At 46.1% G+C, this 24,913-nt stretch overlaps 1 protein-coding gene across 3 annotated transcripts in view; it reads left to right on the top strand.

Moving 5' to 3' along the window:
• Positions 1 to 24,913, top strand: part of DGKG (diacylglycerol kinase gamma) — a 158,761-nt gene that overhangs the window by 59,562 nt on the left and 74,286 nt on the right. For all 3 annotated transcript variants that reach the window (XM_047100146.1, XM_047100145.1, XM_047100144.1), the window contains 3 exons: positions 2,627 to 2,716; positions 5,009 to 5,169; positions 14,105 to 14,169. In XM_047100146.1, coding sequence (XP_046956102.1) covers positions 2,627 to 2,716; positions 5,009 to 5,169; positions 14,105 to 14,169 — 316 coding nt within the window. The remainder of the gene's footprint in view (positions 1 to 2,626; positions 2,717 to 5,008; positions 5,170 to 14,104; positions 14,170 to 24,913) is intronic.

Here is a 24,913-nt window from a genome sequence, read left to right as displayed (position 1 = left end):
CATCACCGTCTCTTGTAGCTATTCCTATGAGATAGCTATTCCAGAGAACACGGGGGAAAGTCTATGCCCAAAACTGGAAGAAGAAAGGTCATGTAACAGGCTGGCAACCTGAAGAGAAGAAACAGTCATGGAAGGAATAACTGCATGATGCTCATTCATTCATTCATTCAGGAATGTTAAATTACTTATTTAGTGCCTTCTGCCACCTTGTGTTGGTCCTCCCATTGATCTGTTTATACTCTATAGCCAGAGTGGTCTTTCCTGAATGTCCGTGGGTTCATGATGTGTGTAAAGCACATCAGTGTCTTCCCAGTACTCTTAGGATAAGGACAAAAACCTTTCAAATGGTCTATAAGGTCCTCGTGCTGCAGCAGCTGCTTACTTCCAGCCTTACTTCCTACCTCCATTCTTCTCTCTCTGGACTCCAGCCACCCAGTCCCTCTCTCGGACCCTTGAATATACCAGTCTCCCTTCTACCACAGGGCCTTTGCACAAGTGGTTCCTCCTGTCTGGTATGCTCCCTGGCCATTCCTTGGTCAACTTCTACTTCAGATCTCAGCCAAAGTGTAGCTTCCTCAGAGGATCCAACCTCAGTCACCTTATTATATGATCACACTTTTTCCCTTTCCAGTATGAGTGTGAAATTATGCCTCATTTATATGAAGACCTCATTAATATCTGTCTCTCCCTCTCAACTGTAAGCCTCATGAGAGCCTGTGTCTTGGCACTTTGACCCACTATTAGAGTCATAGCACCCAACACAGCACCAGTACATAGTAGGCCTTCTGTAATGTATGCAGAGATACTGTGGCGAATGAGATATAGTTCCCCCAGGGAGGATACAGCACATTGAGGCAACAAGTGAGTAGTCAATTACAAGAGTCAATTGGGAGATTGTTCCTGGTGCTGAAGAAACACTCTGGAGAGGCACCTAGCCCAGACTAGGGCAAGCAGGAAGGGTCCCCCAGAGGCAGCACCCAAGCAACAGAGAGCTTATGACTTAAGGCACTGAAGATACTTAAGCATGGTTGACATGTCAAGCAGGAGGAGGCTAGAGTGGAAGGCAGACCCCAGTACCATGTTGGAGATGATGGGAGCAGCCACGACAGAGGGAAAGCAGAGAGCAGGGGACTGCAGTGCTCAGGCTCCAGCTCAGGGACAGCCTGCCTTGAAGGTGTGGAGAGCCACTGGGGGAACTGAGACTGGGAAGGCAGAGAGGAGGCAGTTGCTTCAAGACCAGGAGGAAGGAATCACGTCGGGGAGCTCAGGCATCGCCATAGGAATAGCTAGAAGAGACGGTGGACAGATCTGTTAAGGAAAGAGCACGTGGAAACTGAGCAGGGTGAGGAAGAGGGAAAAACCTAGGATGACATCTGGGTTTCTAGCCTCAATGCATGAAGATGGGGACCACAGAAGGAGCAGACATAAGGAAACAAGGGCCTTCCAAGTAAAAGGCACAGCTTGTACAAAGGCAGGGAGGCATAAATGCAGACCGTGTGTTCTGGGAACCATGGCAGAGTCCATCGCTTTGCTCTGTCCCCCAACTTACACCTCCTGGTGATGATCTCAGCCCCAGGTCTTGCCTGAGCTCCGCCATTTCCGGCATAAGTCAGAGAACCCCGGGGGACCTATGAACTCCCCTTTTGCTGGGACAGCCCTAGTATTAGCGTCACTTGCTGATTCCTGCATCACCCCTCCCCCCACCCACACTCCTCAATCAGCGTTACTCACATCCCCAGGCCCCAAAGCGTGCCGCAGTTTATGTCAGTGGCGCCCCCTGGAGCCCAGTGGGTGCCCCTGCCTGCTCCAGCTTTCTCAGGGTGGCCAACGTGTTGCTGTAGACCCGCAGCCAGATTAGACCACACGTGTTCTGCTGTGTTTTCTCTGATGTTTCAGTCTGATGCTCCCTCACAACCAGCATGGGAGATAAGGTTAGGAATTGTGTATTTGCAAGTCTGGGGTAGGGGTGGGTGGAAGTGACAAACTGGTACCTGGGTGCCAAATGACACCTTGAGGTTTTGTTTGTCAGACGCAATATTATTTTTAAACTTTGAACCTGCGTGACTTTACCTGAGGCAGATTCAGTTTCCAAAAGGCCCCACTATTTCCTGATTTCTCAGACTCAGCTGTTCTACTGCCCATGCACCTGCCTAGCCCCTGAAGCAAGGAGGGGACTGGGCTTGGGAGCACAAAGATCTGGATTTGGATTCTGACTCTGGACTTACTTTCCCCCTCTGAACCTCAGCTTCTTCATCTATGAGGAGAATAATAATACCTTGCAGAGTTGGTCTGAGGAATAAATGGAGAAAGTGTTCGTTATGATTACGGAACTACTGTTTTCAAGGTGTATGCTGTCACCCCAAAGGACAGAATTTGGATGAAATGAGGATAAGCAGGTGCAAGTTACACGGAGACCGTCAGCTCAATATGAAAGAATCCTTAGTAGTGGTTCACACGCTGCAGGTGGAAGAGATAGCTTTAGGAGGTAGTGTGTTCTCTCTCCATCATGGAGCTATTCAAGCAAAGAATGCTATGGAAGGGTTGAAGCATAAGATCAAGGATAGATAACCCAAAGTTTCTGTAATCCAGTGGCATATGATTTTCTCTTCCTCTGCATGGGCTGCAGATAAGGCCAACTTCACAAAGCATCCACCGGTGGCTGTCCTGCCTCTTGGAACAGGAAATGACCTGGCCCGCTGTCTCCGCTGGGGAGGAGGTGAGTGTGCATGCAGGTGGCACTACCCTGGGGACAAGCACTCCAATTTCAAGGGATGCTCTGCAGAGCTAGGCTCAACTTCCCTTTTAACAATTACATTCCACAGAGTCTTATCTACTCCATGACCATTCCCTTGCCTTCCGCATCCTGCCGAGATCTGCATTTACCCCTCAATATGTCTACTATCTCCCTGAAACTATCAGCGAAGAGCCTGCCTACCCTGGCAGGACATACTTGGCTTTAGGGTAGTCTCATCTATCTCCCCCCACAGTACTCGCTTGAGTAGGGGCACACTTAGGCATTTTCTGAATAAAATTCCCTCCTCTGCAAATTATTGCTATTCTTCTGAACTAAGATTCAGAATGCAAACTGAAAAGCTACATTGCCGGCTACCAGGGGCATCCAGATCATCGTAGGCTCCACGCCCATTGGCGCCCCTTTTGAAATCCCCCTGTGGAGGATCTCAAACTAGTGACCAGCTTATGGGACAAGAGGCAAGAGCTACAGAGAACTCTGTAAACTGCAACAGAACCGATGGATCTGGGAATGCTCCAGAGAACAGAGAGGCCAGGGCAGCACATGGAAGGGACCGAGCAGTCTGGCAGGCAGAACTGGGGTGGGATTCCAGATGGCTGATGCGTTCAGAGAGAATTCAAGGCCAGGCCAGGCAGCGGAGCTGGGTATATGCCTGGTGGCAGGGGTAGATCAAGCAGGAACCAGCCCAAAAGGAAGTCGGCAGGAACTGATGTCTTCAGCCACACACTGAGGCGAGGGAAGAGCCCTCTGTTCCAGGGGAGGAAGCAGAATATAGCCCCATGCTCTGTGCATCTAGGCAGCATAGCTCAGCACAAATTTCATGCAGTAAGCACAGCCCTGTGCTCCCAGAGAGCCCCCAGGCCCTTAACTACATGGTGACTACCATTGCTATCTTGTGAGGCATCCCTAGGGAGCTGACCAAACTAGCAACGTGGAAATACTCTTCAAGGTTGCCCTGAAGGTAAGCAGGAACACAGAAGTGTTATCTGAAAGGAAAGACTGACTCTCCCACTAACCTCTCATGACTTACAATTCTCTTTCTATACGACTTTTCTTTTTTTTTTTTAATTTTTTTTTCAACGTTTATTTATTTTTGGGACAGAGAGAGACAGAGCATGAACGGGGGAGGGGCAGAGAGAGAGGGAGACACAGAATCGGAAACAGGCTCCAGGCTCCGAGCCATCAGCCCAGAGCCTGACGCGGGGCTCGAACTCACGGACCGTGAGATCGTGACCTGGCTGAAGTCGGACGCTTAACCGACTGCGCCACCCAGGCGCCCCTCTATACGACTTTTCTATTGCATAAAAATTATCATAAATATAGAGGCTTAAAACAGCCATTTGTCAGCTCATGGTCCTGTCAGTCAGAGGCCTGTGACAGCGTGACTGGGTTCTCTGCTCAGGGCCTCCCAGCCTGAAATGAGGGTGTTGGACAGGCTGTGCTCTTCTCTGGAATTTCTGGACAGAGAGTTTGCTAAGCTCATTCAGGTTGTTGGCAGAATTGAGTCTTTTGGCTGTAGGACTGAAGTCCCTATTTCCTTGCTGGTTGTTAGCTGGGACCACTATCACATCCCTGAGGCTTCCTTTTTCCTTGACAGATGAATTGCTCCATTTTCAAAGCCAGCATCAGAGAATTCTCCCTTGAGAATCCCTCTCAAGCTTTGAATCTATTTCTTAAGGAACACCCCAGTCCTTTCTAAGGACTCACCTGATTAGGTCAGGTCCACTCAGGTAACCTCCCTTGCTTAAAGTCAACTGTGCCATATAAGATGCCTAGTCATGGCAGTGACTGTCCTATCTTATTTATAAGTCCTGGGAGTTTTGCAGGGTATATATACCTAGGGGCTGGGGTAGGCAGGGATAGTGGGGTCCGTCTTAAAACTCTATCATACTGTCCATCTGCAACATGACAAAGTCCTGGAATGAACCCTTTGTTGTCCTGTGTTCTCCCACCCAGCCCAATAATTCTCTAGGGTTTCTTTTAACTACATAAGCCTGCCCAACTTTGGCCAGCTCCCGCCACTACCCTGACTACTTTGGCTTCCAAATCTCCCATTTTCTTTCTATGCCCTATTGTTCTGTCCTTTTGCATGGCTCAGGGAACATAACTCTCTCTGGCCCCCAGACACACTGGTTGGCGGGGGAGGGTCTCCTGATCACAGATGCCCACAGGGTTCCCTGCCCTGACAGCTGCCTGTACATCAACAACAACTTAGCCTTTTTGCTCTGGAGACAAATGTAATGCCATGCTCCACAGGTTATGAAGGGGGCAGCTTGACAAAAATCCTGAAGGACATCGAGCAGAGCCCCTTGGTGATGCTAGACCGCTGGCATCTGGAAGTCAGCCCCAGAGAAGAGGTGGAGAATGGGGACCAGGTCCCGTACAACATCATGAACAACTATTTCTCCATTGGTGTGGTGAGTTGGTCAAGGATTGCCTTTCTGCATGGAAGAGAAATGTTTGGGTGGGCAGAAAGGTTCTGGTCTTCTGTTGTCCCCCTCTGAGTCTCTGCTCTTTACCTCTGTCAGCTGCCCCCAGTCTTAACTTGGGTCCAAGCATCCTTGCATCTGGCCTAGGCATGGACACCTTGAAGGTCCCAAACCCTAGGTTATGGAGAAAATTCTTTCCCCTATAATTTTAACTAACAAAAGAAAATAAGAAATTTTTTGAAAAACAAACTTACCCTTAGGATGATTTGAAACAGTTTTTAAAAAGCAACACCAGGAAATAACCAAGGGGCAAGGTCAGGAGAAGACTCTCATGCAAGCTTCCAGAATTGAGAATTCTGATCCTCCAAGGAGAACCATGTGGTCCCAAGCTGGCTTGGCTGGCTTACCTGTCAGAATTCCTTCTCTTCTGTTCTCTCGCCTGGGCTCAACTGAATTCCTACACTCCAGGTGCTCATGAACCTCTGGGGGTGTCTCCTCCCAGCTGACCTCTCAGCTGAGCTCCATGCTCCTCCTTGGTGCTTCCACAGCCTTTTGCATTCACTCCATCAGTGCAGTCTCTGCACTAAGTTGAAGGGATTGGTTTACTGTGCCCTAACACACACCCCCAACACATACACACACAACCAACACACAGACACCCCCCACACACACCCAATACACACACATACACACACTGCCCTAACACCCCCAACACACAGACACCCCCCACAAACACACACCCACACACACACCCGATACACACACACACTGCCCTAACACACACTCCCAACACAAACACACCCCAACATAATACACCCAACACACCCCCCTAACACACACCCCAACCCCCCACACACACCCAACACACATATACGCAATATACCCCACTAACACAGACGCCCAACACATACACCTAGTATACTCCCAACACACATCCCCAACACACACACACATACACACACACACACAACACACACACAACACACATACACCCAACATACTCCCTAACACACACCTGCAAGGCACATACACACATACACCACACATACACACACATAACACACATACACCCAACACACACCCCTAACACACCTCCAACACACATCCACACCCCCCAACACACCCAACACACATACTCCCAGCATACACCCCTAACACACACTCCCGATACACTTACACCAAACACATTCCTCTAACACATACCCCCAAAACACACACACACAACACACATATACCTAACACCCCCCCACACACACACATCCAACACACATTACACGCAAAACGTGCCCCTAACACACACACCCAATACACATATACACAACACACACACAACACACATACACCCAACACACACCCCTAACACCCCTGACACACATACACCCAACACACCCCTCTAACACAACCCCCAGCACACACACACACAACACACACACACAGAGCACAAGAACAGTGCCACACTCCTCTTTCTTCCTCCAGCCCCCAACACATCTAGCACAACTCAGTTAGTTTGTTTTACTGAACTCAGCTTCTGGGCATAAGAGGACTGGTGTGGACAGTTTCCCAAACTGTTGAGAATGGGATCGGGGAGAAAAGAGAACCATCTATTCCATAGATAGAGCTAGGGTTTCGGAGGGGGATGCAACAAAGACACTAGCATTTATTGAGCACCTATTATGTGCTCTCCTCTACGCTAGACCTTATATATTGCAATCTCATCACAGTCTTCTGGGTATCATTGTCCCCACAGTCCCCATTTTACAGATGGGGCCTCAGGACACTTGACTAGTGAGGGCTGGGAATGACACAGGCACCCCGTGCCTTACAGTCTTTCCTCTGTTTCCCACCTTTGCAGTTACGCTGCCCACTTTCATATGCAAATGAGTCCCTCCAAACCAACCACCTAGGCCCAGATTGTGTGATACCTTCGCTTGTCAGCCATCCTCACCTGTGCCTCCTTTGAAATTGTTGGTGGCTTTAAAAGAAAAAGGAAGTAGAAGGGGAAAATAATAGGTAGCTTTGGGGAGGAGCAGGTTTAAGGAAAGGATTTTTTTTTATTTTATTTTTTATTTTTTTTATGCTTTTTTTTTTTAAATGTTTATTTATTTTTGAGACAGAGAGAGACAGAGCATGAACGGGGGAGGAGCAGAGAGAGAGAGGGAGACACAGAATCCGAAGCAGGCTCCAGGCTCTGAGCTGTCAGCACAGAGCCCGATGCAGGGCTCGAACTCACGGACCATGAGATCGTGACCTGAGCCGAAGTCGGACGCTTAACCGACTGAGCCACCCAGGAGCCCCAGGATTTTGTTTTTTAATAAGAAGACTAAGAGAAGGGCACCTGGGTGGCTCAGTAGGTTGAGTGTCTGACTTCGGCTCAGGTCACGATCTCACGGTTTATGGGTTCAAGCCCCACGTCTGTGCTGACAGCTCAGAGCCTGGAGCCTCCTTCGGATTCTGTCTCCCTCACTCTCTGCCCCTCCCCTGCTCTCACTTTGTCTCACTCTATCTCTCAAAAATAAATAAATGTAAAAAAATTAAAAAAAAAAAAAGACTAAGAGAGGAGCCACGGAAGAGGGAAGGATGTTTTAAAATATGTTGTATTTATGGGGCGCCTGGGTGGCGCAGTCGGTTAAGCGTCCGACTTCAGCCAGGTCACGATCTCGCGGTCCGTGAGTTCGAGCCCCGCGTCAGGCTCTGGGCTGATGGCTCGGAGCCTGGAGCCTGTTTCCGATTCTGTGTCTCCCTCTCTCTCTGCCCCTCCCCCGTTCATGCTCTGTCTCTCTCTGTCCCAAAAATAAATAAACGTTGAAAAAAAAAATTAAAAAAAAAAATAATAAAAAATAAAATATGTTGTATTTACTGGATTTCAAATTTACCATATTTATAGATTTTTTTTTATTCTTACAACTACACTGAAGGGCAGTATTCTCTCCATTTTGTGGGTGAGGAAACAGAGAGTCAAATGGAGGGGTTTGCTTTCATTTTCTGACTCCTAAGTCAGCACTGGTTTTCTGTGACTACAACAGAAGACAGAAGTATCGCTGTACCCACGGTCAGGGTCTGAGAGGATGGATGATTGGACTGGCAGCATATTAAGGGGGCTCTGTGCCCCAATCGGGTTTATCTCCGCAGTTCTCCTGGCATCAGGTGGGGGAGACACCTTTCCCTAGGCCTCTTCCAGCTGTCCCCTCAGTGACCTAGGCGGACCCCTCGCTCCTTTTCTTGGCTTAAAGGCCTCTCTCCTTTGTGGACCACCAGCTCAGGCGCCAGTTCCCCCAGTGGGAACACGCAGCCTTCAGCTGTTGCCAGTGGGACCTGCCTGACAGGTCTGGTGTTCGGGAGCCTTCTGGAGCGTGGGCTTCCCATCATTACAGTTTCACCAACACTTGTGTCTTTTTCCTGTAGTAACCAGGGTATAGCTTGCTAACAGGTATTGAGTGCCTACTGCATGGCAGGTACAGCTCCCTGTTGGTAGGTATAGGCATTATCCTTTGGCACTTTGTCAGGAGGAACTGGAGCTTAGAACAGTAAGGAGACAGGTAGCAGCTGGTGAGTGGAGCTGGAACCATGAGTGAGTGTCGAGCACCAGAGCTCACTGAGCTGTGGACCACGAGCCATGGGGCCTCTGCACAGCCCCCTCTGTCTTCAAATGCTTCCCCTCACAGCAACACCGTGGGGGGAGTCTCAACATCCAATGTGTGAGGGCTCACCAGTGCCCTTTGTCAGAAATGTAAATTCCGCCCCCATGACAGATCCTAGTTTGTGTTCTGATTTGGTTGGTTTGAGCCAGGTCTTCGAGTTGGCCTTTTTAACAGGCCTCTGAGAGAATTCTGATGTGGATGGTCCCAACAAAGTCTTCAGTGAGTGGAGACACCCCATCAGAACAGAGAAGAATGGCCAAAGGAAGTGGACCTACACAGGAGCAGAAACCGGAAGTGAGCTAGATAAAGGGGAAAAATGATAGAAAGGAGGGGACCCAGCCTCTGTAAGCAGCCAGACAAACGGGAGAGCTGAGTAGCAGGGCTGGGTGCCCTGCCTAGAAACTTCTAGATGGCAGCTTGCAGCCATGGCTGCCTTCAGAGTCTTTAGCCCCACATCTTCTCTTTCTTAACACACTCAACTCTGGCTGCCAAAACATGATTCCTGATACCTCTTGGTCTGTCTCTACACGGTGCCATATGCAAGAAATTTCACTCACTTAGTATTTCCTGACCAGATGGATAAACACACCAAAAAGGAATAAACAGCCTCACATTAACTAGATAACCTAGCCGTAATCCCAAGAGCCATGATGATGATGGTTTTAATTCATTCTTACAAATAAGTAGGAAGGAAGGAAGTGGAGGGACAGGAGGAAGGAAAAGAAGACCATCTCATTGTCCCCCAAGGAAATGCATACAAACAGATTCTCCATCACACTCAGTGGGCAGGGTATTTATTTGCCTGGGGCTGACTTATAATAATCCAATCCGTTCATCTTTCAAGTTATAAAGAACTTCACAGTATCTTTCTCATGATTGTTTTCATACACCTTTAGCCTGTGCGTATTTAACATTCTATTGCGAAGCAGTGAGGAACCAGGACTGTTTTTTATCTCCTTGGTATACCCTTAGGCTCCTCTCAATAAAATGTTTGCTGGGTTTGTATGCTCGCTCTTTAAAAGTTGGAAAGGGAAATTCTTGAGAAAACAAGTAGCCAACACGCAACCCTAACAGAATCTGGAGCTGACATTTGCAGAAGCTCTTCCTCCCTGTTTGACTTCCCAAACTTTGTAAGAGGAGAAGTAGGTATGTAAACCAACCCACAATTTACTTCCTTGTGATAATTAGAGTCAGATTCCTTTGGCAAAGAGAGCCTTGCAAAGTCTTTGCCTCTTTTGAAGGACCTGGAATATCTTAACTGATAACAGATGTCTGTTGCCTTCTGTGTATGAAGGCAATGACAATGACTGCTGCTGTGGTGGCCCCAGGTGGTAAAGATTTTGCCCTGACAAGTTCACCTGGTCCCCTTGGTGCCAACAGAATCCATGTAATACATGGAGGGATAAACAGGACACACACTCTCCTGGCCCATCTAGAGAGTGACTGTGACCTCAGTGCCACCACATTTCTATCACCTACTTACATGCCAGCCCACTCCCAGTGAAGAACTGGGATAGTTGGCCCTCTCAGTCCCCCTAACTGATAACATCCATTGGCAGGAGATTTTAAACATAGTCATTCAGGCTGCTACTTCCTCTGGCTTCTCTGGCCTCCTCGTCCCTGGTCTTTATTTTTGGATTTGCAGAAATGTCAGGATGGCCAGGTATCAGTGACAGGAAGTTGAGGACTGTGAAATAATGCCTGGGGTATGTGTAACTCCAAATACCTCAAAGGCTCTGCTTTCACTGGGCCTTAACAGGAGGAGTGAACAGCTAATCCCTTGATTCAATGAAATCTATTTCTGATGCTAGGGGAACCCAGGGGCCAAGGAGAGGCCACAGGCATCACGCTAACCCACACACACTCTTCCCCCTTCCAGATTGTATTTCTCAGGCTTCACCAGTTAAGTCTCCACCATGATGAGCCTCCTCCCCATTGGGGAAGTTACCAAAAAGTTATCATTTTCCCTGCAACTTTTTGGGTTTCCTCAGTGTCATGTTCTTGTCTGTCACCTGTGAGAGCCATGCAGGTACTAAGACAATGGGACTCACTGAGAGATGTCTTGGACAAGGGGTCTGCACTCTTTTTCATCCTCCAACCTGCCGTAAGTTTTCAGAACAAGCCAGGTTCCAAATGATGTGGTTTATTACCTTCTTTGTCTTTTTATCAACGTAAGCTGCCAAAGTGACTTAGACCTGCATTTGTCCGGTATGGTAGCCGTCAGCCACATGAGGCAATGGTGTGCTTGCAATGGTCCTAGTCTAAATTGAGAGATGCTATAAGTACAAAACATACACCAAATTTCAAAAATGTAGTAGGAAAGAATTTTAAATATCTCCATTTTTTAAGGTTTTATTTATTTATTTTGAGAGAGTACAGGCAGGGGAAGGGCAGAGAGAGAGGAAGAATCCCAAGCAGGATCTGCGCTGTCGGCACAGAGCCTGATGTGGGGCTCGAACTCACGCACTGTGAGATCCTGATCTGAGCTGAAATCAAGAGTCAGACACTTAACCGACTGAGCCACCCGAGTGTCCCAATATCTCAATAATTTTTATATTAACTACATGTTGCAGTGATAATATTTGTTAATGAAATATATCATTAAAATTAATTTCACCCTTTTCTTTTCACTTTTTTAATGTGGCTACTGGGAAATTTTCTATTGATTTCTTTTGGACAGCACTGGCCCAGACATCCAAATGTCTCAGAGTCCAAATGACTGCTGCTTATATTTGGAAGGGGCGCAAAAATCTTTTGGATTTTTAGTTTTAGCTCAGGAAAGCACCACCCATCTTCTTTTCTGTACCCGAAACCTCAAAGAAAGGCCCCCAGAGCGTGTGGCCTTCAGAAATGCCATCATTGCAATTCTGGTCCCCTTGTCCCTTCAGAACAGAAGTCTCATTTTGCTGTCATTATTACCAAGAAAGCGTTTGACTCATTGTAGCACTGGCTTCCAAAATTTAAAAGAAATCACGATTGAATGTAAATACACCCAGCTCAGTGCCCGGCACAGAACTCAACAGAAGGCGCAGGTAAATCTCCAGGTAGAGAAACATGGTCAGAGTCAGAGTCTTTATTAGCATGGCCTTTTCAAGACTGAACAGCAAAGGAACTGCTCAGCTCTCCCCTGCTACTCTGTGTATTTGTCAAACGATTATATTGGAACCACATGCTTAACTAATAATATGGTAAAGGCTGGTCTCTGTGAAAAGCAGCTTTGCAAAACATAGTTAAAAAAAAACACAACAACTCTGAATAATCAGAACTATGCAGAGAGTAGGAAGCCTGTGCACAGATTCTGGAGAATAAGAAAATCAGGAGCCAGTCACAACAGTCCTGGTGGGGGGGGGGCGGTGTGCGGGGGTCGTGAAGTACAAATCATGCCAGGCAACATGTGATGGCTTTTTTCTTTCGTTTTCCTTCTTTCTTTTCTTTTTTCCTGACAGAAGAAAATTAGTGCTTCAAAGGAACACAAGTAGATGAAATGTTTTCTTGAATCCCAGAGAAGCATTTGACAGATGTCACATGAATCTTATTCAGGGTGTTCACAAATTTGCTCAGAGCGCGGGAGGGAGAGCCAAGGCCTTGCTGCCTGGGGGAGCAGCACAGGCCGCCCCCCACCCCCCACCCCGGGGATAGACGCTTCAGGGCCTTTGTGCATCGCCCACCTCGTGTCCACAGTGGGTGCCTAACCAGGACCTGCAACCCTCCATGGGACTTAAAGGAAAAACGAAACCATAACTAGAGCTTGAATGTTAAATTCCCAGAACATTATTTCAGCAGGGAGTGTTTGCCAACCGCAAACCAAGCCCGTATCTTCAACTTGCCTCTGTAGTGGGCTCCTAGCTGGCTTGGCTCCTCTGCTAAGTATTACAGAAGCCCCTCTTTGCCCCCTAACTTGCTTCTGGACTTTCTGTCTTCACCATTAGCCTGTAGTTTCTTCACCACACACAGCGCATGCGCCAAAAAAGCTTCTTCACTGAACTCTACCTCCTGATGTGAAAAGAATAATGACAACAGTCAGAAATTATCTTTTGTGAGTCTGCATCAAGAAACGGAATTAATACGCATCCACTGAAATGGAATTTCAGTTCTGTTTTAGCCACGCGGTCCAGTAAATGAGTTTCTGTAGCGTTTTTCCTGCACGTGTCTGAGTCAGCTCCCTTGTTTCTGTGTCACTCCCCACCCCAGCCCAATTCGCCTGTTTATTTCTAAAGCCCACCGCCCGCACCCAGCGTGTTCACACGAGGACTGAGTGGTGAAGGGGCGGAACACATTCTCCTGCGGGAAGATGAGACTCTTAATGAGGGTGAAAGACCAAGTGTGAGGTGGAAGGTGCGCTCAATTTTAGGTCTGAAGCTCAGGGTTGGTTCTAGGGATCAGAGATGCTAGAAACAAGCATGAGAACTCGAGATGGCCCATGAATGTAGGCCGCAGATGGACTGAGGGTTGAGAAGTTCTGGTCAGGGGATGGAGAGCCTGGAAGCATGGCATCATGGGAGTCTTCCTAACTGAGCTCTGAGGTGCAAGTGGCCAGTAGCACAGCAAAGGCGTGTGCAAATAGGAGGACAGCAAAGTGTCTATCGAGTGTGGTAGTGAGACTCCTCTTGACCTTGGGGAAAGTCCTTTCTGTGGAGATCAAGAAACAGAAGCTAGAAGTTTAAACATATTTTTATTATCCACGAAGCCTGTTATTCAATGCCACTAATTATTTCTACTGATATGGATGATTAGAGTTAATATATAACAGCACCTACCAACGTCAGTTTTCTGGTTTTGACAATGTACTGTAGTTACATAAGATGTTATTGGGGGAAGCTGGGTGAAAGGGATACAGGAACTCTCTGTACTATTTTTGCAACTTCTTGTGAGTCTTAAAATATTCCAAAATAAAAAGTATTTTTTTAAAAGAGTTAATATGGCAAGGCATTTCCAGAAATTCACACTCAGCTCCACACGCGGGCTTCTGCACTGCAGCTGCCCCCACACCCAGACACCCTCTCTCTCCTCAAAGGGCAGCGGCTGTCCCCTTCATTCACCCTGAACTGTGGCAGAGAGGGGAAGCCGCAAGGAGTCGGCTGACATAGGCTGTATAAGCACTGGTGGCCTTAGCCCCTAACCTTGGACCTGGTGTTCACCCTTTGTGGGAGCCTCGTGTTCTGCTCTCTGACATGGACTCTCAGGTTTGGGGGATTTCAGTGAGAGCCTGTGTGCTTCCTTTCCTTTCCGCATTGCAGGGTCATGACCACTAACCAGGTGTCTGCTTTCCTCTCTTTCCCTTTCAGGATGCTTCCATTGCACACAGATTCCACGTGATGAGAGAGAAGCACCCTGAAAAATTCAACAGCAGGTAAGAGTGCCCTAAGGCTGCATCCCCGGCTGCACTGCCCGCTGGCCCCTCCCGCCCCTGGAGGCGCTGGCCAGACAGAGGCCTCCACCTGCTCTCACCCAAACGTTCTTGGCCCGGCCGCCCAAGGACTTCGCTTTCCTGCCACGTTGCCGTCGCCGGAAGGAGGGTTTCCATTTCCAAGCAGAAAACACTGTCAGAAACCTGCCCTCCCCTCCCAGAGGATGCTGTGCAGAGGGAGGGATTGCGGGGCTGGCAAGGAGGGCGTGGCGTGCCCGCCTTGAGGGGTGGGGATCTGCTCTTGGCTAACTGGAACCCTCTTCGGGGGCTTGGCCGCTTTCTCTAGACGGAAAGCTCCTGCAGCCCCAGCCCCCTAGAATTTCTCTGGGGAGGGGCAAGCAGAAGGGCAGGGGCCTCAGCTTCTCTGGGTCTCAAAGGGAGGGAGCCCGGAGGGCCGGGAGGGCGGCGCCTCTGCGTCCCCTGACAGCAGGGGGCAGCAGAGGGAGGCCCCTGCTGGCGCTGTGAGACCTGGAGCCCAGCACATTCCAGCCTCAGCCTGTGCACCCTGTGTGTAGCCTGGATGTTAGGTCCAAAAGTACAAGAAGAGAGAAAACCAGATCTTTTGCAAACAAAACTAAGCCCTTCTTGCTGGCAGGAGCGAATTTGCAAGAAGTGAGTTTGACTGGCATATAGCTACCCCTGGGATTGTTGCAATAATACCTTTCTCCATTCTCCTTCTTTATTTCTTCTCTTTGGTTCTCCATCTTTTTTCCTCTTTGTTGTGCCATTTCAAGATGACCATTGGATCCCATCCCACCCTCAAGCAGGTGGGTAGGAAGAATGCAGACTGAGCCTGAAGGGAGTGACTTAGTTAGCAGATAGGATCCTCTTCACAGCAGAGGCCCAGCCTTGTCTGAAGACATCTATTTAAAGCCTCACACTCCCAAAGAGCGCCACCATTTTCATCCCTACTCCTTTCCCCTGACCTCAATGCCTGGGAGGTTAACTGGGAAAAAGAAAGTCTTTAATGTAACATACTTCAGCTTCAGGAAAAGTGATCTGTGGGATCTAATAGCTGAACTCATCGTCTCTTTAGGGTGGGCATTCTGTCCCAGGAATATTCCATCTGGCTGTCTCACACGGCTTGTGCCCAACTCACAAATCACTATTAACAGGTGATTGTTAAGAGTGGGTCCAGCCCCACTCTTATTGCAAACACAGACTCACAGATCAGCTGACCTTCTGTGTCACTCTCACATCCACACTAAATCTTCTTTCTCTTCTGTCCACTGTAGACTTTTTGGGTCCTCTTTTCACAGGGGTATCCTTATGCATAGTCATACACATGTACTTGTTAAGATGCCATATGCTTGTGAAATCCATAAGGGCTCTGTTCATGCATCCATTCAACACTAGCTTTTGAAAATATACTCTATGCCAGGCACTGTTCTGTAGGTGTTTTGGAGAGCCATGTGTAGGGACTGGCCATCCAGTGCTGCAGACATGCATAGTGACTTGTGTTAAGTGATATGAATTGAGGTAACCTATGGGAAGGAACACAAAGCAAGGGCACGGAATTTGGTGTGGTGGGGCTTCCAACCATACAGATGCCAAGACCGGAAAACAAGGATGTATTTGCCAGGTGGACAAAAAAGAGAAGGGCTGCCCAGGCCAAAAGAACCAAATATACAAAAAGATAACAAGGAGTGAGAGAAGGCAGAATGCTTGGGGTAGAGCAAGCTGTGCTGGTCTCTTGGCAGGGAAGAAGCAAAGCCCCTATAGTTTGTAGAGAGTGAAGAAGCAGAGGGAGGGAGAAGTTTCTCCATATTCCAGAAATCAATAGGTCAACGTATGATATAAATAGAGTCATCTTCAATTATTCACATGATTAACACAATTAGGAAGATACTTCTATCAGGGGAGAAAAAACAGTTGTAATTGCATGTTTCCTGGTGATCTGGTGACTGTTTTTCCTTCCCACTCCCCCAGTTCCATTAATAAGACTACTCTGTAGTGAGGTGCACACCCTTGCCCTGGTCGAGGTCAAGGTGGTGTGGTGGCCTGGGATGCCAGGCACCCAGATTTGTGTGTAAATCTGTGTATCTGCAAGTAAGCGGAAACATAGTGGCATAGAGGTGGGCCCTGTTTCACAGGTCCTAGAACCCTTCCCAGTAAGAACTTTGAGTCCATGCTGCTTCTCCTGTGCCTGCTTGCTCATGTTGAAAATACTCAGGAGTGCCCAGTTTGTCCACTGAGAGGCAGGCGAGCAGCCATTTTGCCCAGGCTTCCTTATTTAGCTTTGGAGATGGTTTTAAATAGGCAGGTGGTTGTTGCCATGGTTACCCCATTACACCAGCGGCTAAACTTAGGAAGGGCCACAAGGGATAGGAAGAAAGCTTGATACCCGGGATTTGGAAATGTAAACGATATTATCAAACAAGGCTTCATTTTACTCGGCTGAACTTAGGTTTTCCAGAGAGTAGTCACTGCTTGGCTGGATGCCCTTACCATTAAGGTGCAGGACTGGGCCCTCAGGGATAACCCTGAGGTTCAATCTAGGGTGTTGTAACTTGTTTTGTTTTGCTTTGTTTTGTTTTGAACTTGGCAGTGTGTTTTGAACAGGGCTAGCATTTATCAGGAAGCTCGAATTTTTCACATTGCTCATTCAGTTTTCTTCTCAGAAGAATTTTTAACCTGAGGTACAAAGCCTGCAGGGGCTCTGAAAACACTTTGAAATTATATGTAAGACATTGAGTACAATTTTCAGGAGAGAAAGTCCATAACAATGAGAAGGCTCTCACAGGGACCCATAGCCTTCAAGTGGCTAAAAGTCACCATTCTGAGGCTTCTTTGAATCTTAAAGGGGGGTTGAGTTTTGGTTGGGGTTTTAGGAAATTCTTCCTCCAGTGGCTTCTCCCCACAGGTTGTTGCCAGAGAAGGTAGCTGGTTGTACAAAACGGAGTTATGCCCCTCTTGGAAATAGCTTTGTTAACGGAGCAAGAACCAGACCCAAGGATGCAGGAACGTGAGCCATGTGTGATGGGCAAGGAAAAGAAAAGCCTTTAATGGCAGAGATGGGGCTGTATTTGGTACACTGTACATCCTAATCATCGACAGGCTAATAATTCATTGTTAACTTAGGAATATTATGAAAATTATCATCTTGTAGTTGGCATACACATACAGAAGACAGATTTGATTTAAATGAGGATTCTAACATGTGTTAGAAGGTGTTCTAGGCTACGAGGGTAAATAAGACCCGGTTCTTGCCTTCAGGGAATTCACAGTCTAGCAAAGAAGGAAGAATAATCTTCAAATATTTTTTACAAAGTGATTTTCACATACAAGGAGGTCCCATTTTGTAGGTCACATAGCATAAAAGAATTTGGATAGTATAAGACACTAATTAATGGTTGTATCCCTACATCACCTGTAAATGAATTTAGAGTACAGAAATGGTGTTATAAGGGAACCAAACCAACTATTTTTTGAGCTCTTACCAGGTGCCAGGTGATAAACTCGGCTCTTTAAATACATTAGATTACTGAAATCCCATGATCACCCTACAAGGCAAATATTAGATTAAGGCATTTTACAGATAAAGACACTGAGGCTGGGAGAAGCCAAGTCACCCACCTGAAGTCACATCTTTTTTTTTTTTTTATAAATATTTATTTATTATTTAAAAAAATTATTTTTACATTTACTTACTTTTGAGAGATGGAGAGAGGCAGAACACAAGTGGGGGAGGGGCAGAGAGAGAATGAGACACAGAATCTGAAGCAGGCTCCAGGCTCTGAGCCGTCAGCACAGAGCCTGACACGATGTGGGGCTCCAACTCACAAACCGTAAGATCGTGACCTGAGCCGAAGTTGGACGCTTAACCGACTGAGCCACCCAGGTGCCCCAATGTTTATTTATTCTTGAGAAGGGGAGGGGCAGAGAGAGGGAGACAGAGGATCCAAAGCCAGCTCTGTGCTGACAGCAGAGAGCCCACTGTGGGGCTTGAACTCACAAACCATGAAATCATGACCTGAGCCAAAGTCAGACGCTTAACTAACTGAGCCACCCAGGTGCTCCAAGTCATGCATCTTTTTAAGCACCAGAGCTGATGCAATTCTAAGTTAGCTCCTCCAGAGTTCAAACTCTGTTTTCTGTACCTGATACCGTCCATGGATTTCATTTATTAAATATCAGACACTCTGATGGGTACTATATGCATGATCCCACTCAACAGAATAACATGCAAATTAAGTGCTGCTATCCCCGTTTTAGAGATGAAAATATCAGGGTAAGGAGGGTAGAGCTTTTATCAACTCTATCCACCTGAGGATTGCCTCTCATGGGAAAATGCCTGCTGAGTTCCAAAGGGGACAACAGGTACACCATCCAGTCTTAACTTATGTGGTATGACTCTTCTCCCTATCTCAATGTCCACAGCACAGAGCAGGACCGATTATGTGATTTGTGTGACCCAGCGCAATGTTAAATACAGGATCCCTTGTTCAAAATTATTAAGAATTCCAAGTCAGTGACAGCAGAGCATTAATTAAAACAAGTACAGAGCCCTTCTAAGTGTGGGGCTCCTTGCAGCTATGCAGATTTCACTCCCATGAGCTGGCCCTGGCAAGGAGAGAAGAATTTATTTTTTCAGTAAACCTCACATTTGCTAGGACTCACAGGGATGGGGGAAGTTTGCAATAAAGGTAAAAGAATGGGGGAAAGAGGGCTTCAACTAGGGAGTAGGAAAGGGATTATCAGTACCTCAATCAGGCAGTAGTCAGTATTACCAGATGAGCTGATGATACCACTAAAGTCTTCCTGATATCCAAGAACCAGTCCTCCATGAAGTTTCTGGATTAGCTCTCTGTGAGGCATTTTATATGTGTGTACATATGATATATACATGAAAGCTACCAAATTGCGATGTCACTGTGGTTGAGCATCCAGAAAGAGAAGTCTAACTGTGGAATTTTTTCGTTGTTGGTCAGAAACTCAGAGCACTTGAGGAATGTGTTATTCCAAACCTGTTGAGTGCCATCCACTTGAATATGTCCCTCAGCAGTTTAGGCTGAAGCAAGATATTTCCTGTTAGGCCCTTCAAAGGGACCGAAACAGTGCTTCATTCCTACCAAAAGCTGACCACCTTTCCCAAAAGCCCTCGGGTAATTAATAGATTCTAGAGTGTTAGCTTTCTTGGAACCAGGCCCATGGAGTAGTTGATGAGGGGTTCCCTCAGAAGCCCTAATGTAGCCTGAGACCTTAAGAGGTTGGAAATACATCTTGCAAATAACTAAGCACTTAACAGATATTTATAGAATGAGGCAGCAGGGTATAGTCTACATTGGCATCAAAACTTGGCCCTGGCACTTACTAGCTGTGTGACCTTGGGCAAGTTACTTAATCTCTTTAATCCTTTGCTTCCTCCCCTGAAAATCTTGCAAGTTTGCTGTAAGCATAATGAGATCATGTGTAAGTTCATGGCACACAGTAGGTAATCAATAAACATGTTATTGAAAATTGTTCAATGACAAGCATGAGGAAAGCATCGCCATAAATTGCCAATAAAAGGCTTTTCTGATACAGTGGCTAGTGGGATTCGATCAGTGGTCTTCGCTTTATTGGGATGGCCCTTGAACTGAAAAGTTGGAGGCCAACTACAAGTTGGAGGAGACCCCATCTGTGATACATTGAATCTGTCCAAATCCCTCTCCTAGGGGATGGGAGGATAGCATCAATTGGCCAGGATTGATTTGGGTTCTATAGGATTGGATCTGTAGAGAAAATTCCCTTTATAGGCTCCATGAGTGTTTAAGAGGCAGAGGTGTGGGGTCTGAATACCAGAGATTCCAAGTTCAGGCTAGAGACAGGATCAAGACCGGGGTCACGGACCCCAGCTGACATGGTAACAGGAGAAACAGGGTGGGAGTGAGTAAGGGGAAGTTGCAGGTGCCATGGACTCCATGGATACCTAGGGCTTACCAGCTGGAACCATGGAGTGCACCATTGGTGGGTAGGGGGTTGGCCAAGGGCAGTCAGACACTGGAGACGTGATGATCCTCCATTCATGCTGACTCTTGCCTCACCCACGGAGCACCTCTTCTCCTACTTTGGATTTAACAGAGATATTCTGTGGGAGGGAAAATAGAGGCCAGCAAAGCTCAAATCATACAATTCTGGAAATGAAAGGGCCTCCTCTCTTGAATACCTGTAGTATGCTCTGTAGTCACAAGCATAGACTGTATCACCATTTACATAAGATTTTCTTTTTTTAGCTAAAAAATGAAACCATTCTAAGTTATTCTTTCCAGGAGCCCTGTGAGGTAGCCCAGTGTTACAGCCCAGATGTTTGACTTTCCCAAAGCATAAAGGTACGACAGCAGTGACACAGCAGCGTGGAAAATCCTCACCATTGGCAGCTTCATTCTGTGCCCTGAATTTGGTTTTGTTCCTCCTTGTCTACTACTTGGCACCCCAAGAGACACCTGCCCTAAGTACCTGGAGGTTCAAACTGTCTGCACCTGTTTCCCTCAATATATCACACGATTTTTTCAAACATTTGGAATTCAGAAAAGCCCCAAATGAAGTTGATTGTGGCATTTCTATTTTTATTCTTACTCCCATAAGTATTTATAAAGGAAATGCAAACCTTGTGTCTTGTGTTCAAGTGCCTTTGACTCTTCAAGTCAGTTCTGACAGAGCAGCGTACTTAATTACTGGAATGTTTATATACTAGCCCACAAAAATGCTTTATTCCCCACCCTCCCCACACCCTTCCTCGGAAGAGACGCAGGGAGTGAAATGAGTGAAATATGGGTTCATGTTTTTTTCACCAAGCATTCGTCATTATGCAGTTGCGTAAGTTCAGGGTTTTGATTTGGTTTGGTTTTGGGGTTTTTGTTTTTTGGGTTTTTTTTTGGCTGTCTTATTTGTTTACAGTCAGCCCTTGATTCTTTGCAGAAACAAGGGAATAGCAACATGGGTCATTTAGAGCTGTGAATGGTCAAAGATTCGAGGAGGCTGTTATGAATATTTGTGAGCAGGTCTCTCTGCCCTAAAAAAATTCACAGTATTTTAAATAATCTGATGAAATCACATTGAATCTTCACATTTCCTTCATTTTCCTCCTGTCTCCCCCGTGCATTGGAACAGATAGCACAACTTCTCAGACTGATACACAGGAGCAGCCTATGATATCTCGAGGCTCCTTACAAAGTTGCTGGTTTGCCAGAACAGTTCCTTATTATAGCTTAACAGGCATTTTCTTCTAGCCCTTGCTAGGCTAAAACAAGAAAGGTATGATTCATGTCAACAAAGAGTGGAATCAGTTTGTGATAATATCAAAAGGAACTTGAAAGCAGGCTATGTTTTCAAGTCTTTAGGCCAGATAATCCGAAAATTATCAGTATTGATTGATTGATTGATTGATTGATTTTTAGAAATATTTCCATCAAAGGGCTCAAGATGTAATATATACTCAAGTTCAGAAGGGTTAAGGTCAGAGTGATAACCTCATGGAAGAAAATCAAAGCACACAAATTCAAAGCAAGGTAGGTCCTGGCTAGGTCCTCAAATGGGTGTTGACAGTCTGGATGCTTTCCAGAGGGAAGAGGTCAGGAAAGTGCTGGAATTTAATGTCTTATAAGGAAAGGCTGAATCTGGGATTATTTCATCCAAAGAAGAGATGACTTCGGGAGAAGTGATTATTGACCTCAAATATTTAAAAAAGTATTTCTCATGAAGGAGGAATTAGGTTATTTTGCATGATAGATCAATGGGGGAAATAACTAGAAAGACCACTTTAAGCACCAAACATAGGACATCAGTTCTACCAATTAGAACCATCCTCAAGTGCAGGGGACTACCAGGGAGTGCATTTTCAGGTATTAAATGTTCAGGCAGGTGCTGGACAAACATCTGGGGCTCCAGTGGGGCCAAGTGCCCAAGCGTGCAGGTGCTGTTGTCAAACAATCTGGATATAAATGCTGGAATTACATGTGACTTTAATCAAGTTGCTCATCTAAGCCTCAGTCTACTCACCTGTAAAATTGGAATGTAATGCTATATTTGTTTCCTATGGATGCTGTAGCAAATTACCACAATTTTTGTGGCTTAAAATAACATATTATATTAAGTGATGGAGGTCAGAAATCTGAAGTAGGTCTTACTGGGCTAAACTCAAGGCATCATCAGGGCTACATTCCTTCCCGGAGGCTCTAAGGGGAGAATCCATTTCCTTACATTTTCTTGTATCTAGAAGTTGCCTGCATTCCTTAGCTGTGGCCCCCTTGCATCTTTTTTTTTTTTAATTTTTTAATGCTTATTGATTTTTGAGAGACAGAGCGTGAGTGGGGGAGGGGCAAAGAGAGGGCGACACAGAATCCAAAGTAGGGTCCAGGCTCTGAGCTGTCACACAAAGCCCGATGCGGGGCTCAGACCCACAAACTGTGAGATCATGACCTGAGCTGAAGGTGGACACTTAACCGACTAAGCCACTCAGGCACCGCCTCCCTTTCCATCTTTAAAGCCAGCAGTGGCCAGTCCAATTGTTCTCGACATGGCATTCTTCTTATAGTCTCCTTCTGCCTCCCTCTTCCACTTAAAATGATCCTTGTGATGATACTGAACGTACTCAGATAAATCCATCTCAACGTCAGCTGACCACCAATTTCAATTCCGCCTGTAACTTTGATTGCCTTTTGCCATACAAACTAACATATTCATATTCACAGCTTCCAGGCATTAGAACATGGGCATTTTCAGGACATCATTCTGCCTACTACAAGTACCTTACCTAAGTACCATAGCATTATTTTGAAGTTTCAGTGAAGCAGTTCATTTAAAGTGCTTATTACAGAGGCTTGGCACATTGATGCTAGATTATTATTAATATTCTCATTATTACAAAGACAGAGCCTACATCAAACAATAGTCATTTTAGATGACTCAGAAACCCTTAAAATTCTGCGATTTAATGACTCTCTGAGAGGGACAGATAAATATCTGTTGGTCATAGGATATGAATCATCACTGTAGCAATATATGACATGCTTTTTTTTCTCTTCACTTATCTCGATAAAATTTTTTGCATGCATTTAGCATTATGGAGTTTAATACTATATCATAAAGTATCATTACATAATACATTGAAATCACATTGTAAATAATTTGTAAAATTTAGAAAAGTCGAAGAAAAACCAATCACTCGTAGCACCATCACTGAGAAACAATATTATCATTTTGGCGCATTTCAGCAGTTGACTTGATAAACATATTTTTAAATATTTGTGATAACAGGTTTTTATAAAGTTACACGTACCATTCCTTAAGCAGTTTTTCTTTATACAAGTAATTAAGGCTTAGTGTGGAAAAACAAATAATATTGTCCCCCAGGAAATAAACACTGTTAGCATTGTAACATATTTCTTTCTGCTCCCACTGCACAATTTTGCTTACTTGAGAACACACGGTATACACTGGTTGAAAACACTGTTAACACAGTAGCATGTACAGGTTATGGAGGGAGGCGGATAGAAAGGAGCTGTTTAGAGGGAGTTTATCTGCAGGGAGAGTCTTCTCTGATTAGAAAAAAAATCCCAATGATTTTGTTCAGTCAGTATGAGAGTTTTAAAGCTATCACTACTCAAGTCCCTTTGCAGGTGAAGGAACCACTTGACCTGTTCTGCAGCTCTACTTTTGTGGAAGGGAAATTTGAAAATGCGAATCTCTTTGCATAGTTCCTCCTCCTGTGCTCCGTTTTGCTGTGCTAGAGTAAGACCAGTTTGTGTTTTCCGTGACCAGCAGAGGTAGTAGGTATGGCCGTCCGAACTATGTAATGGTGGAGTTGTTGTTTAAGCGCACATACTATCAGTGTGTTTATTAAAGTCCTTGAAGGGTGGTTTTTCCCGATGTTATCAGGATGGCTCCAGCCTACACCGATGGTGGGAGCCATCGTTTATTGAATGTTTTCAAGCATTTCATGTACTTTACTTTTAACTGGCACAGCTCTCCAAGTATAAGGTGAATATTATGGATCCCTTGTACAGATGAGAAAATGGAGGCTCAGGGAGGTGATGCAGCTTGCTCAAGAACATACAACTAGGTAACAGGGGAGCTGCTATTAAAACCTCCGTCTGACTCTGAAGCCTCTGTTTATACTGCTGCTCTTCCCTGCATCTCTGCCTGCCCAGGTTGGTGCCCGTGACCAAGGAAGCACCCAAGCAAGAGACTAGGGAAGGACCACAGAGACAATGAGCGGCCCCATGAGAAAACCTTCAATAAGCCAAAATATATTTTGTTTTGTTTTGTTTTTTGGAGAGGAGGAGCAGAGAATGTGTTGGGACTTGGCCTCAAGTGTGTGAAGGACTCACAACAGGAAATACTGACCACACCTTCTTACTTTTCATCTCGGCTCAGAAAAGAATGAGAGGGGGGGAAATGTGCTTCTCAAGTGAGGAATTGCTATTTTGGATGAAAGGAAGAATCTCCTGGCCTGGAGACCCATTAAAGGCTAAAATGAGTTATTGAGAGAAGTTATGGAGTATCTTGCAAAGGGTTTCTAAAAACAGAAGCCAGACTCATTCATCTGGGATGACAAACGCACCATCTTCTCTGAGCCCCAGGGGTGAGCGTATTGTACCCACCAAACGAGAGTCCTCTGCTTCCCGCCCAACAAGCAACTGGGGTGTCCCCTAGGAGACCTTTGCCTCCTATTTGTTCCTCAGCTCCCAGCTGGTCCCCATGATGC

Source organism: Lynx rufus, unplaced genomic scaffold, assembly GCF_022079265.1.
Source record: "Lynx rufus isolate CCGP_SWC_20201006 ecotype Redwood Valley unplaced genomic scaffold, mLynRuf1.p SCAF_5, whole genome shotgun sequence".
NCBI classification, from domain to species: Eukaryota; Metazoa; Chordata; class Mammalia; order Carnivora; family Felidae; genus Lynx; species Lynx rufus.
The sequence above is the reverse complement of the archived record's forward strand: the minus strand, read 5'-3'. Positions and strand labels throughout refer to the sequence as shown.